This window comes from Sinocyclocheilus anshuiensis, unplaced genomic scaffold (assembly GCF_001515605.1).
Source record: "Sinocyclocheilus anshuiensis isolate Anshui unplaced genomic scaffold, SAMN03320099.WGS_v1.1 scaffold456, whole genome shotgun sequence".
NCBI classification, from domain to species: Eukaryota; Metazoa; Chordata; class Actinopteri; order Cypriniformes; family Cyprinidae; genus Sinocyclocheilus; species Sinocyclocheilus anshuiensis.
Window position 1 is genome coordinate 168,591 of NW_015557074.1, and position 13,769 is coordinate 182,359.

The 13,769-nt window shown below is 37.6% G+C and overlaps 1 protein-coding gene across 1 annotated transcript in view; it reads right to left on the reverse strand.

Moving 5' to 3' along the window:
* The window catches only part of LOC107676753 (transmembrane protein 91-like), a 32,371-nt gene that overhangs the window by 8,060 nt on the left and 10,542 nt on the right, over window positions 1–13,769 (reverse strand). The window contains exon 2 of the mRNA XM_016471424.1: window positions 944–2,373. Within this exon, the coding sequence (XP_016326910.1) occupies window positions 944–1,357 (414 nt within the window). The 5' untranslated portion in view covers window positions 1,358–2,373. The remainder of the gene's footprint in view (window positions 1–943; window positions 2,374–13,769) is intronic.

Genomic DNA, 13,769 nt, shown 5'->3' on the forward strand with positions numbered 1-13,769 from the left:
AACAGGGGGGCAAACACTTCTTCACACAGGGCCATGTAGTTTTGGATTTTGTTTTCCCTTAATAATAAAAACCTTCATTTAAAAACTGCATGTTGTGTTCACTTGTGTTATCTTTGACTAATATTTAAATTTGTTTGATGATCTGAAACATTAAAGTGTGACAAACATGCAAAAAAATAAGAAATCAGGAAGGGGGCCAACACTTTTTCACACCACTGTATGTGTGTGTGTGTGTGTGTGTGTGTGTGTGTGTGTGTGTGTGTGTGTGTGTGTGTGTGTGTGTGTGTGTGTGTGTGTGTGTGTGTGTGTGTGTGTGTGTGTGTGTGTGTGTGTGTGTGTGTGTGTGTGTGTGTGTGTGTGTGTGTGTGTGTGTGTGTGTGTGTGTGTGTGTGTGTGTGTGTGTGTGTGTGTGTGTGTGTGTGTGTGTGTGTGTGTGTGTGTGTGTGTGTGTGTGTGTGTGTGTGTGTGTGTGTGTGTGTGTGTGTGTGTGTGTGTGTGTGTGTGTGTGTGTGTGTGTGTGTGTGTGTGTGTGTGTGTGTGTGTGTGTGTGTGTGTGTGTGTGTGTGTGTGTGTGTGTGTGTGTGTGTGTGTGTGTGTGTGTGTGTGTGTGTGTGTGTGTGTGTGTGTGTGTGTGTGTGTGTGTGTGTATCTTCTATCATATATCTATCTATATCTATATACTGTAGATAGATAGATAGATAGATTTTTTTAAGCCATGGTAATTCCTTATATGTATAAATTATACATTTTATTGTTTTACCAATATCTCAATATTTCTTAAAAATGTGGTTTATTTCATTAAAACTGATAAAGAGAGTAAAATGAGCATAAACCATTTCAGTATTTAATTATGTGTTTTAACACAGGGTCAAAGAACACAGGGTCAAAATTGTCTGTACTTGAAGAAACACTCATGTATTGTATTCTGGAGGAAAAATCTTACCTCAAAGTCTGGCAAAAGATCATCCCCATCTTCTATGCTGTAGGATACGCTATGGACATCTCTTGTCTCTGCCAGTAACTTCCTTTCCAATGGTGAACCAGGGCCAATGTCCACAAAAGTGGTTTCCAGATACTCCTTACTGTGGATGCCCAGGGAGTCAGCAGCGGCCCAAATGGTAGTGGGAGGATAAAGAGTCTCTAGAGTGCTAGGCAATGAACATGGATCCAGTAGCTGCTGCTGTTGAATGTCTGTAGAACTGCAATAATTCCTCCAGTCCAGAGGGGGCAGTCTTTTGTCCTCATTTCTCATCAACATGCTTTTGAACAGTCCACTACCACTGGTGCCTGTTCCACTTGAGTTTTTGGGGCTGCTGTCACCCAACAATGGATGTTCTAGCTCATCCAGATTCTCCATTTTCCGAGATCTGGATCTGACATCAACTAATGCTTTCTGGCTGATATGGCCAACAATTTTATTCTTATGAATGTCATTTATATGATAGCAGTAACAACAATTTAAATAGTTTTTTGGTTGATTTCACACAGATACGAGCATTGACCTTAACAAGGAAACTAGCTCATATGCTTCTCCATCTCCTCCCAAGTTGACACTGTGATTTTAGTCTATGTGTTTAAATGCACAGAGCTCTTGAACATTCCATTTTCTTCACATGTCAGAAGCTATTTTTTCCTTCGCTTGATGACTGAATGCAAGATCCATGTAGCACGTTGTACACGTTTGGATATATCTCAGCCCATAATTATGCTAATGTGCTTCATTTTGCATGAAAAAAGATGGAAGTCACTTCTGATGATGGAAAACCATGATTAGCAACAGACTGAAGACAGGTTGTGAAATAGTGAAGATTTTAAGTGTGAACCTCCCTTCTGCTCTCACTCATTCAGACGAAATGTTTTGAACAGAATTCTGTAGTGGGAGACGTTTATCTAAATATGTAGTGGAATAAAAATAGCTGCGATTTAGACAGTCCAAAGCTGATAGGAATATTCTCTGAAGTGCCAAAAGCTTTGAAGGAAGTGTCAGCGTAAGCGTAAAAAAAAAACATTGACAGGTGGTTGAAAGACTTATCAGCTTTATCAGCTATGCACATATATATAAATATATCATTTTAGTCATCCGGTGTGTTTTCAGAGCCGCAGTGTGAAATAGACTTCAGACGTCCACAAAAATAATATCCTCTGGAGTGCGGCTTCTGGTCAGCAAGTGCTCAAGAAAGCCATTCCGTTTGTAGCCGAGGAGAAATGTCTTGAAGAACTCAAGTGCACGGCTATTGATTTATATCACTAGCTGAGACCAGAAAGCTCTTGTGGGGACCTGTATGTTGAATGCGCCACGCTCTCCCAGTCGTATGAAGTCTCTCAGAGTCGTGTCCAGCGCCCCTCACCTCTCATGGTGGTACTTGGACTGTGCTGCCAAAAGAAGAGAACAAAGTCAGAAAGAGCGTTTAGCTTCAGTGCACACAGAGCAGCTCTTGATAAGTGATCCCCAAGTGTCTCTATTTTATAAGGCCGGTCTGCTATAATGCTTGAGTGGCAGGATGGTATGTGCCAAGGAACGGACACTAATGAACTCAACATCTGCCTCTGAACACTTCTAAGCGGTCTATTCCAGGAGCAAGTCTGTCTCAAAGGCAAAGAGCATCAGTGAAAGGGCAGAAGGCTCGTTGGTTTGGAAATATGGTCTGCAGTTAGAGGGCAGCGGCCCAAGTTCTCTTTAAAAATGTTAAAAGGCCATGACGGTTCAAGAGCACACCCTCTGGATGTGTTTCACGTCAACTAGTCCACTTACTCACTCTGCATACAAATCCCTGTGGCCCTCACCTAAAAACACCCAAACAGCCTTGGTAGCGGCATCTGAATCTATCGGCGGAGAGAAATTGAGGTCCAGCAGAGGTCTGCGGCTCCAGGCGGTGTATTCATAAAATATTTCCAATGTAAACACCTGGATGAATGCCTAGTTATATAAGATAGTCAGTGTGAAATGGAGCTTATGATGTGGTGACGTCCTCCCTCTATGATATGCCCTTCAGCTTGTTTATTCTGTCAGTCAGACTCATTTGTCATCAGGATGTGAGCCATCTTGATTATTCATCAACTGGTGACCGCTTTTCTTCTCCACAACAGCCTCTGGTTTAATAAACCAATTAGTCTTGAATGCACTTTATATTGTAATGTGTATCTTGTCATGTACATACATCTTGGATTTATTGTAACTATCGCGGCATGCCGAACAGATTTACAGTGTGACAATTCTGGGCTTTTTGTATGGGGCATTTTTAAAGGAATAGAATGGTGAAGGAAATGTTAGGTCTAATTCAAATAGGGAAGTAATCGTTCTGGACTATTTGCAAATAATATTTTAAAATATGCATACATTTACTCTTATTTGTATGCCTAATATTTTGAAACCACAAAATGTTTCTGGTCTTGTCATATTCAGTTAGGAATTACATGAATCACGTAAATGATGCCATGTTTTCAATTCAAAACAGCCAGATTTGAGAAAAAGGTTTCTTTTGAAAAATAGTCATCAAATACTACATTTCACTTCCATCTAACCTTGCTCTCCTAAAACTTTCAGGGTTAAAACCATAGACGGTATAAAAACATGGACGTAGTGTCCGTGACATCACCCGTAGATTTCCGAAGAGCATTTTTGAAGCTCAAAGTGGGTGGAGCAGGCCGTCGCCATCTTGGCAGCACGTCACTCCCGGATAATCGAAAATGGGCAAAGAGGTGGGAGCAGGTTGCTGAAACCACGCCCACCTAGCTTGACGGTGGTGACAGCAGCGGCAATTAAACATGTTTTTTTCTGCTGTAAAGTTGGGCACTTTAACATGGGGAGTCTATGGGACTGACTCCCTTTTGGAGCCAGCCTCTAGCGGCCAGTCGATGAATTGCAATTTTAGTCAGTTCCTTGTTGGCTTCACGAGAGAGAGCGGGAGGTTGCCGCTTGGTTAAAATGATGCTTCACACTGGAATTCACCCTGTTGAAAAAACAGCATATGCTGGTTAGGTATGTTTTGAAGCATTGCAGCTGGTTTGAGCTGGTTTAAGCTGGTCCTGAGCTGGTTATGAGCTGGTTTCAGCTGGTCATGTGCTGGTCCTAAACAACTAGCTCCTGCACAGGACCAGCTCATAACCAGCTTAAACCAGCTCATAACCAACTAAGGGCCAGCTGCTAAATGAATAAATGTAAATGTAAGTACCAGCTCAAACCAGCTGCCATGCTTCAAAACATATCTAACCAACATATGCTGTTTTTTTTTCAACAGGGTATGCTCTGTTTCTGTGAACAGTAAACCCTGCTTACTTTGATTTGATTGGCCATCTCAATAATTTTGACATTGACAAGTACTGTTAGACTGCTGAGGCAGAACAGCCTAAAAATGTAACTTTTAAACCTTTTTGACATCCTTACAACAAACAGACCATTGTGTAATGGAGCAGCAGAGGAAGAATTTCAAATATTGGGGGGACAGTTTGGCCATTTCTAATTATTGGGGGGCCAATTTCTAATTACGGGATGCCATGCCTGCCACTTACATTAACTTACTTTTTTTTTTTTTATCAGAATGTTAACTTGACAACATAACAGTTTAATTCAATTTTATAGCTGTAAAAATCACTTGATATCTCCTATATTATGACATAAGTTATACTCATGGAGGAAAAAAACCCACCTATATATATAGTTAAAATGCATATAAATATCAGTAGACACTCTATACCTCCCAATAATATGTTGTAGTAATATATGATTGTTCTTTTATCAAAATCAGGTAATAGATAGAGGCCTTAGAAATTTGAGCATCAAATGTGATCAGTAGGCTTTTATAGGGTTAAGATTGTAAATATGTAAGAAGGATTTTTGCTAATAATCATTTGGTGTATGGAAACAATTGAGGGTTTAGAAAAGTCAGATAAATGAGTTCAGGGTTCAAAATGAATCGGATGATCATAAAAGGCACAATTACTTCCTTAAAATGACAATCACCTTTACATTTCACTAACAGCCTTGTGAAAGGGGCCTTTGTGAAGAACTTTAGTTACTCACTTGAGCTTAGAATGACCTTATGAGTAGAGTCCCCTTACTACAGTGACCTTTAAGGGTGGAAAAAAGTGCAATTTGACAGTCTAGAGTCTCCAATTCTATGACATTACACTTGATGTATGCCTTTATTTGATCAATCATTATTGGCTGAAGAGTCTCAGTCAGTGGGTGCTAAAGAGAACAACTTGGTCTGATCAGAATCTGTTGTCACATTTCCCAGGGGCCCATCTGTCAGTCAGTCAGCCCCTGAAAAACCAGGATGACAGTCTCAGAACGATAGGCATCTGGTGCAGGTAAATGTCTGTCTCTCATTGCTAACCTTGTGCTGTTTTCGATCAGTCCTCTACATGCCTGTCGCACCAGTCTAGCACACCTGAAATCATCTCTGTCAATGGCATTATGTAGCTGCTAGAGATTACCTGAGGCACAGTTGATTATTTTCTCATTTATTATGTAAATGGATTTAGGTTTAGGATGCACGTCGCATCCTTTAAACTGATTCTACTAAGTGTTAATGGAAACTTTGATAAAAGGATCCAGCATACTTACTATTAATGATATGCAAGAATACTGCATTAGAAAAAAAAATGTTTTAATTTAAATTTAGATTTTAACAATTTCCTCAAGGCAATAATTTGCCCTCTGCAAAGTGTGTGAGTGAGTATAATATAAATATGCAGTAAAGTAATAGTTCACCCAAAATCTGTGAACATGTAGCAGAGTTTAGCAGAATGTCTGAGTTCTTTGCCATATAATGAAAGTGAATGGTGGCCACATCTATAAAGCAGGATTTTGAGTCAGGGCTGGCCCTGGCCAATTTGCTGCCCTATAGGCAAGATTTTACCTGGTGCCCCTTGCCTCACATTAGCATTAGTGAATGTATTAACTAACTTGAACTAACAATTAACAATACATTTGTAACAGTATTTATTATTTTTGTTAATGTTAGTAATTGAAAATTAACCTTATTTTAAATTGTTTCCAGTGCAACTATAAAAATATATGTGCTGCCTAAGTCACATTATAAATTAAACACAAACAGCAAGAATAATTACATCTGGTATTCCTGCACAAAACTGTATTCATTTGAACACTTCTCTATAGCATACAGTATGCTTTTTTGTTATATTTTAAATTCATAGTATTGAAGTAGTATTGGTAATAAAAATTTAAAAAAAAAATAGTAAAGAAACACTCATTTTGGCGCCCCAAGGGATCGGCGGCGATCCAACTTAGCAAACTTTAAAGCTACAGTCCGCAAGTTTTGCCTCTTTGTCGCCATCTCTGTTTGAAAACCTGCAATTGCAGCTGTTTGCGGAATTATCTTCCTTGTGTGGGTTGTGCGCCAGGGTGTACTGACGAAACATGCTACCTATCAGATTGTGCTACCAAAAATGTATTTGCATTATTTTAAGTGTAAGTTTAGGGTAAGGGACGGGTACGTTTAGGGTAGGGGTAGGTATGGACATTAAAAAAGCCTCAGACCACATGAATAAGATGCTGGTAACACAATCTGATGGGTAGCATTTTTCGCTATCAATTTGTGCTACCTATCTTTTCTGGTATTCCTGCACAAAACTGTATTCATTTGAACACTTCTCTATAGCATACAGTATGCTTTTTTGTTATATTTTAAATTCATAGTATTGAAGTAGTATTGGTAATAAAAATTTAAAAAAAAAATAGTAAAGAAACACTCATTTTGGCGCCCCAAGGGATCGGCGGCGATCCAACTTAGCAAACTTTAAAGCTACAGTCCGCAAGTTTTGCCTCTTTGTCGCCATCTCTGTTTGAAAACCTGCAATTGCAGCTGTTTGCGGAATTATCTTCCTTGTGTGGGTTGTGCGCCAGGGTGTACTGACGAAACATGCTACCTATCAGATTGTGCTACCAAAAATGTATTTGCATTATTTTAAGTGTAAGTTTAGGGTAAGGGACGGGTAGGTTTAGGGTAGGGGTAGGTATGGACATTAAAAAAGCCTCAGACCACATGAATAAGATGCTGGTAACACAATCTGATGGGTAGCATTTTTCGCTATCAATTTGTGCTACCTATCTTTTTAATGGGAGGTAGCACAATCTGAGCGGGTAGCACAAATCGTCAGAACACGTCTGCCACGTTTGTTCTGACCAACTGAGGAAAAAAGCATTACAATAAATCACGCTATATGGTGATTTAATCTAAAGATCAGTTAGCTCATATCACATCAAACCATGCAAATTAATATTATTGTTATACTTTATTCTCAAATTATTAATGATAACAACATCAACATTGCCTATAGTGTGTATTAGCGTGTAGACTTCAATTTCTGTACAGTCTAATCTCTAATTGTCATACCATTCGAATTTCATATTAAGAAATTATTTTAACCCAAAAAGCAAATTATGCTCCCTTCGAACTGGTTTTCCTTAAAATACAAATCTTTGTAATCCCAGGCTATCTGTAATCAGAAGCACATTTATAACTGGAATATAATTTAATTTCTAAGGGGAGCCGAGCTCCCCCTAGCTCCCCCGTAGTTCGCACCCTGCACATAGTCCTTTCTGGATTACAATCCGCCATCAAAATGATACATTTAATCATTCTAGCTGCTGTGAGAAAAGGCTATAAACGATCCGCCACCTGCTGGATCCTCACATGCGATAGCCTACTAGCCTGGACTACTTCTTTATGTTTACAGACGTGACGTAATGACGCAGCGGCATGCTAGAATTTCCCGCAAAAACCTACCCGTACCACTCAAATTAGAAAACATTATTATAAGCTAACCGTTGTGAATCGGGCTAAAGTAAGGCTAACCAAAAAAAGTTACGGACTGCAGCTTTAAGTATACCAGTTTTAGCATACCAAAAGTACAATTACAGGGTATTTTTATTCAGTATATAAATATGTAAATGTATTTGTAGTATACTTAGCATGAAATAAATGTATTTCAAATACATATTTATTTTTCACTAGGCTAAACATTTGACATATTCCTTCATAGTGCAATGAGTGGCGGTCTTTGTTAGTGCTTTTGTCAGTTGTTTGTCAGATCTTATGGTTACAGCATGAATGCAGTTTTGAAAATAAAGCTGACAAATAGAGATGATGAAGTGATTTATACAGTTGCCCACTCATTAGATCATTATGAGTTTTTTTGGAAGGCAAAACAGATGAGTCAGTTCTGGTTAAAAGTTTTGACACTGTTTTCTGTTTTGTATTTGTATTTTAATTGGCAAAGGAATATTTCAAACTATTTTCAATCAAAAATAGTCTAAGCCTACTGTTTTATACCCAGCTGCTTTGTCTCAAAAATAAAAGTAAAAAAAGGAAATCTGATTTCAGCAGCACATAGAGTGGCATGATAAAGAAAGAAATGGACTCAGTGGTGGTGCACTTAGATCAATAAAGTAGAAGTAAAATCGAATTACATCTGATTTTATACACTATCCATTACCGCACAGAGCATCATGAAGATATATGGAGCACCGTATGAGACTGTTCCGGTCGAGTGCAGATCTGCCAACATAATGGTGGTCTGGATAGTGGCAGCAAGTGCTGAAGCCTCCATTACTCTGCTTCATATTGCTTTGCTGTGCTCTCCTGTCTTTCTCCTCCTCCACTCTGGTCGTGAACTTGAGTGCAGACAGAACACCAGGGTGATAATTCAGGAGCAGATCCCTTGCTCTCCCTGACATCAACATTACTGCAGTGCACCTCTGAACACATTGGACACCAGGACAACAAGCAGGATGGAGAGGGCCACAAACATCAGGAAAAAAAGATGGACAGACCTACACCCACACATATTCACATTGTTTATGGCTCTTAAAGGGGTAGTTCACAAAAAAAAAGAGAATTATGTCATCATTTACTCACACTCATGTCATTCCACACTTCTTTTTTATGTGGAAAGGAAAATTTAAAGTTGGTCGTTTGTTTTTTTCTTCTAATGTGACGTGCATCTGAATGTAACCGATTATTGTAAAAGGAAAAAAAAATGAATATTTGATCAAAAATACAGTAAAAACAGTAATATTGTGAAGTATAAAATACAGCAATATTCTATTTGAATATATTTTAAATGTAATGTATTCCTGTGATGACAAAACTGAAACCATAACCCTAAAAAAAGTACTTCCCTCAAAATTTGTTTTCAGCATTAATAACAATAAAAAATTATGTTTCTTAAGCACCAAATCAGCATATTAAAATGATTTCTGAATGATCATGTGACACTGAAATGATGCTGAAAATTCAGCTTTGTCATCACAGGAATAAATTACATTTTAAAATATATTCAAATAGAAAACAGGTTCTTTTAAATTGTAATAATATTTCACAATATTACTGTTTATATTGTGTTTTTGCTCAAATGCAGTTTAACAACATAAGAAACTTCTTTGAAAAACATAAAAAAAAATCTTGATGGAATGCAAAATTATTTCAGTTAAATTACTGAATTATTTAAAATATTTGTCTGGTAATGTACATGGATGTCCAATTTATTATCAAATCATTATTTTAAATCAGATCTGTTCAGTGAATCAGTTGATCCAGTTCACAATGTGAATAATGTGAAAGTGTATATTTCAGAAAAGTACCACAATAGTCAAATGAACCACTTTTATTAAGCTTTTATGGTGCTTTTGAAAGCTTGAAAGTTCCAGTCCCTATTTGTTGTCATTATATGGAAAATAGGAACCAGCACATTATTCAAAATATCTCCTTTTGTGTTCCACAGAAGAGGAAAAAAGTCAGACGAGGATGAGTAAATGATGGCATTAATTACATTTCAGGGTGAACTATCCCTTAAAAGCCACAATGGCTTGCTTCCAGAGGAGATGCACTCAGCTTTATTGCTAACCCCCCAACCCCATCCAGTCACCATAAAAGGACTGCTGTCAGCTGCATTATAAGCCTGCCTCCCTTTCTGGTTTCTGCCTCACACATAAAACACCCGGTCAGTTGGACAGAGCTCTACAAGAACAGCACAGCAAATCAGCACCAGCACTTTTACAGAGAACCGCTTCTCTCTCTTTTGCTCCGTTTCTTGCTTTTTTTCTACAACTCTGGCTACTTTATTTTCTTTTTGCGCTGTTTATTACTGACCTCTGTCTTTTATTTGATTCCTTTAACCTGTTCAGCATTATTTCAGCTTAACCGACAAACTCAGGGTCCCTTTATAAATCTGCTTTCAAAGCCAAAAAAAAAAAAAAAACGTGGATGTACATTTGGTATTATTAACACTGGGTTCTTTAAAGGAAAATAGGTTTTATTGTACCATTTTTAAGTAATTTCTTCATTTCTAGCATCACCAATAAATAGCATACAGTAAGTAAACAAACAAACGAACGGAACGAATGTTTCTAGACAGGTTTTTTGAACACACCCCCATCTGCCATTGGTCAAACAAAGTTTTACCCCTAACTCATGCCATTGGTTCAGCCAATATTGCTGTTTGTAGGTCCAACAAAACAATGTATAAACAGTGTTTTCATTTTTTAACATGGAGGATTAATTGAAGTTTATTAATCATATACCATTTGATAGCTTTTGTATGCACGAATCAATATCTGAAATCTGTGATTTAAAAAAAAAACTGATCACAAAAACATATTTGATCACAACTACAGTAAAACAGTAATATTGTAAATCATTAATTTTAATACAATTTATCTGTTTTCTTGTTGTTGTTTTTTTTAAATACAAGTTTTCTATTTTCATACATTCTAAAATGTAATTTATTCCTGTGATGGCAAAGCTACGTTTTCATAAGAGAAATTACTCCCGTCTTCAGTGTCACATGATCATTCAGAAATCATTCTAATATGCTTAGTATTATTATCAATGTTGAAAACAGTTGTGTTGCTTAATCATTTTGTAAGATATTGCACTGATAGCACAAGAGAGATAGCGTTCTGAGTGGAAAGGCAAGCCCACAATCACCCTTCACTATACCCTCCATGACTGAAACAAAGCATGATAGAGAACAGCTGCGTTTTGCTAATTAAAGCAGAAACTAAGTCTATAGGATTGCATCTATATGAAAACATATGTCATGTAGTTCTGAAGATTAATGAGCTAAGTCTCATTCGTCATTTCTGTGCTGTACGTCTCTGCTTGATAATTCCAACACAATAATTCCTTGAGCCCAACAGTGTCACATTATACTCAGGATGGAAAGATACATAATTCCTCCCCAAATGACATTATAATGGAAAAAGGAATTCAGAATCGCTGAGGGAGGGGTGCTTTTACATCCCAGCATTCTGTGCGTGTGTTTGGAAATGAGCTCATTTATCAGTCATCTTTCAAGTCCAATTGTTCCTACCTTCTTTCTCTCTCTCAATCTCACTGTTCTCGCTGTAACCAGGGTTACAAAACAGTACTATGTCTATACCATGGTATATATACTGCAGATGCAAGATGCAAGAGGCTGTTAACAGAACGCGTTTTGCATTCTATTGTTTTTCTATGTAAACATGCCAGACAGACCTCGAGGTCAGTTGAGGTCGTGCTGTATTTTTCCATTCCACTGTCCTTTATCTCGTGTTTTTAAATGCAAAAGTGTGTTCTGTGTGCACTAAGTCACTTTGGATAAAAGTGGATGAATACATGTAAATGTATGAGGTGATACTATCACAGAATGTTAATATAAGAAAAACTTTTTCTGAATTTTTGCCCAGGAAAAAAAAAAAAACCTGCTTTTAAAAAGATTGCATTTAACCATTTTCAGCTACAAACAAACAAACAAAAATAAATAAATGTAACATTACAAAATGTCAAACCTTTGTGTTGGTCAACAATATTTTAGTTCATTTAAAACATTTAAAAATATGCAACCACTTGCCCCAACCTAACTTTAAAAAAGATTAGATAGATAGATAGATAGATAGATAGATAGATAGATAGATAGACATAAATAAATAAATTCAGAATAAAAGAATAGAGTATAAAATAAATTATTTAATCACTGTGTTATACATATATTATATGGACACCGTATACACTCAAATATTCAGGCCTAAATTTAAGATTAATATATCTGAATTGCATATAATTTTTTCCATCCACTTGGATTACATGAATTAATAAACTTAATGTGATCCATATTTGTCAGTCATAAATTAAACCAGTATTTTATTTTATTTTATATGCGATTCAAATAAGTATTAAATTTAGGCCGAAATATTTTTGGAAGTGTAAATTTCCAAAAACCATGGTATTACCATGGTACCATATCCAAAAACCTGGTAATACCACGGTGCTTTTTGTCAGTGGCTTTTTGCAGTCCTTTCTCGCTGCCTTGTCCTCCATTCTTTTCCCTGTCATTTCCTCTTCTCTCCCCCGATACGCTCTATCCTCTCTATCTTCCCTTGAGTTGGCGAGAGCAGTCAGTGTTTCAGAGGAGCCATTTGCACATATCTTAGCTATCTTAGCTGGCTCATCCCTCAGGCCCCATTGTGCCCCACACCAGCTGTGCCTGAGAGAGGGAGACAGACAGTGAACATACAGACAGTGTAGGGGCATTTCCCTTCCACAGGCTGATGTGTGTTTGTGTTTGAGACTTTATATGTTTGTGAAAGAGCCATGAACTCTCTGCGTCTATGTGTGTGACTCTTTCTCATTATCTGTAATCTGTTTATAATGGGACATCTCATTATTCTTGCTGATCTACTTGGGTGCAGAAAAGGGCACCAGGGCTTGACAGATCTATATACCGGTGACGATAAAGAATGAGAAAAAATCCGAGCCAAGTGAAGATAAAAATGGACTTATTTCATCTAATTGCACTGAATGTCTTCTGTTTGGGTTGGATTTCTGGTTGCATGTCTGAAATCTCTGTGCACGTTGCTCTAGTTTCTGTGGTGTCCAAACGATGAGAAATGCTGCTATTGCAGGCAGTATCCGGAGGTTGAAAGCATCAAGGCATGTCCGAATGCAATGTTTGCATAACATCCTGTTGACTGATGCCTTCATAAGGTTGGTTGAAGGCAACATAGATATCCTTCGCTGCCTATGATATCTCACAAACCTGGCATGCAGTTCAAAGGTTGACTGAACAAACATTAATAAAAATGACGTTCGGTGGAGCAGCTGAAAAAAATAAGTACATTTATAATGTCTATTTTTATGCCTACTTTTCTACTAAAGTCCCGTTCACACCAAGAACGATAACTATAAAGATAACTGTAAAGATAAAGATATTAGCGTCTACACCAGCGAACGATATCGTCTGTTTATTCTAAGCGCATGCTCGTCTACCGCTTTAAATTCTCGAGCTCGTTATAGCAGGATGGATTCTGATTGGCTGTCAATGTTTTTATCATCCATCAGCTGGAAAAAATCATTCTGAAAGTGATTCCAATGATATCGTTTCTCTGTGCCTTTATCGTTATAGCTGTGGTGTGGACTGCTATTCTTAAAGGGGTCATATGATGTTGCTAAAAAGAAATGAAATGAAATGAGAGGCATTTGTTGCAGCCAGTGGGGACATAATTACGGATTATAATGACTTATACTGTCTTTTTACGCGTTGCATTGCATCGCGCCGCGTAAACATAAAACCATGTCTGCATTTGTGATCGGAGAAATTACAAACTTTTGTAGTAAAGTTTGTGAGTCAGAACAGCCGGCATTGTAGTCTACTCTACCAGGATCAGGAAACAGTCCTCCATAAAATGCGCTGCACACATCGGAATATTTGGGTTGAACTGTTCTGGAACAGTGTTGTAAATACAACTTAACCACTGATTTCTAGTC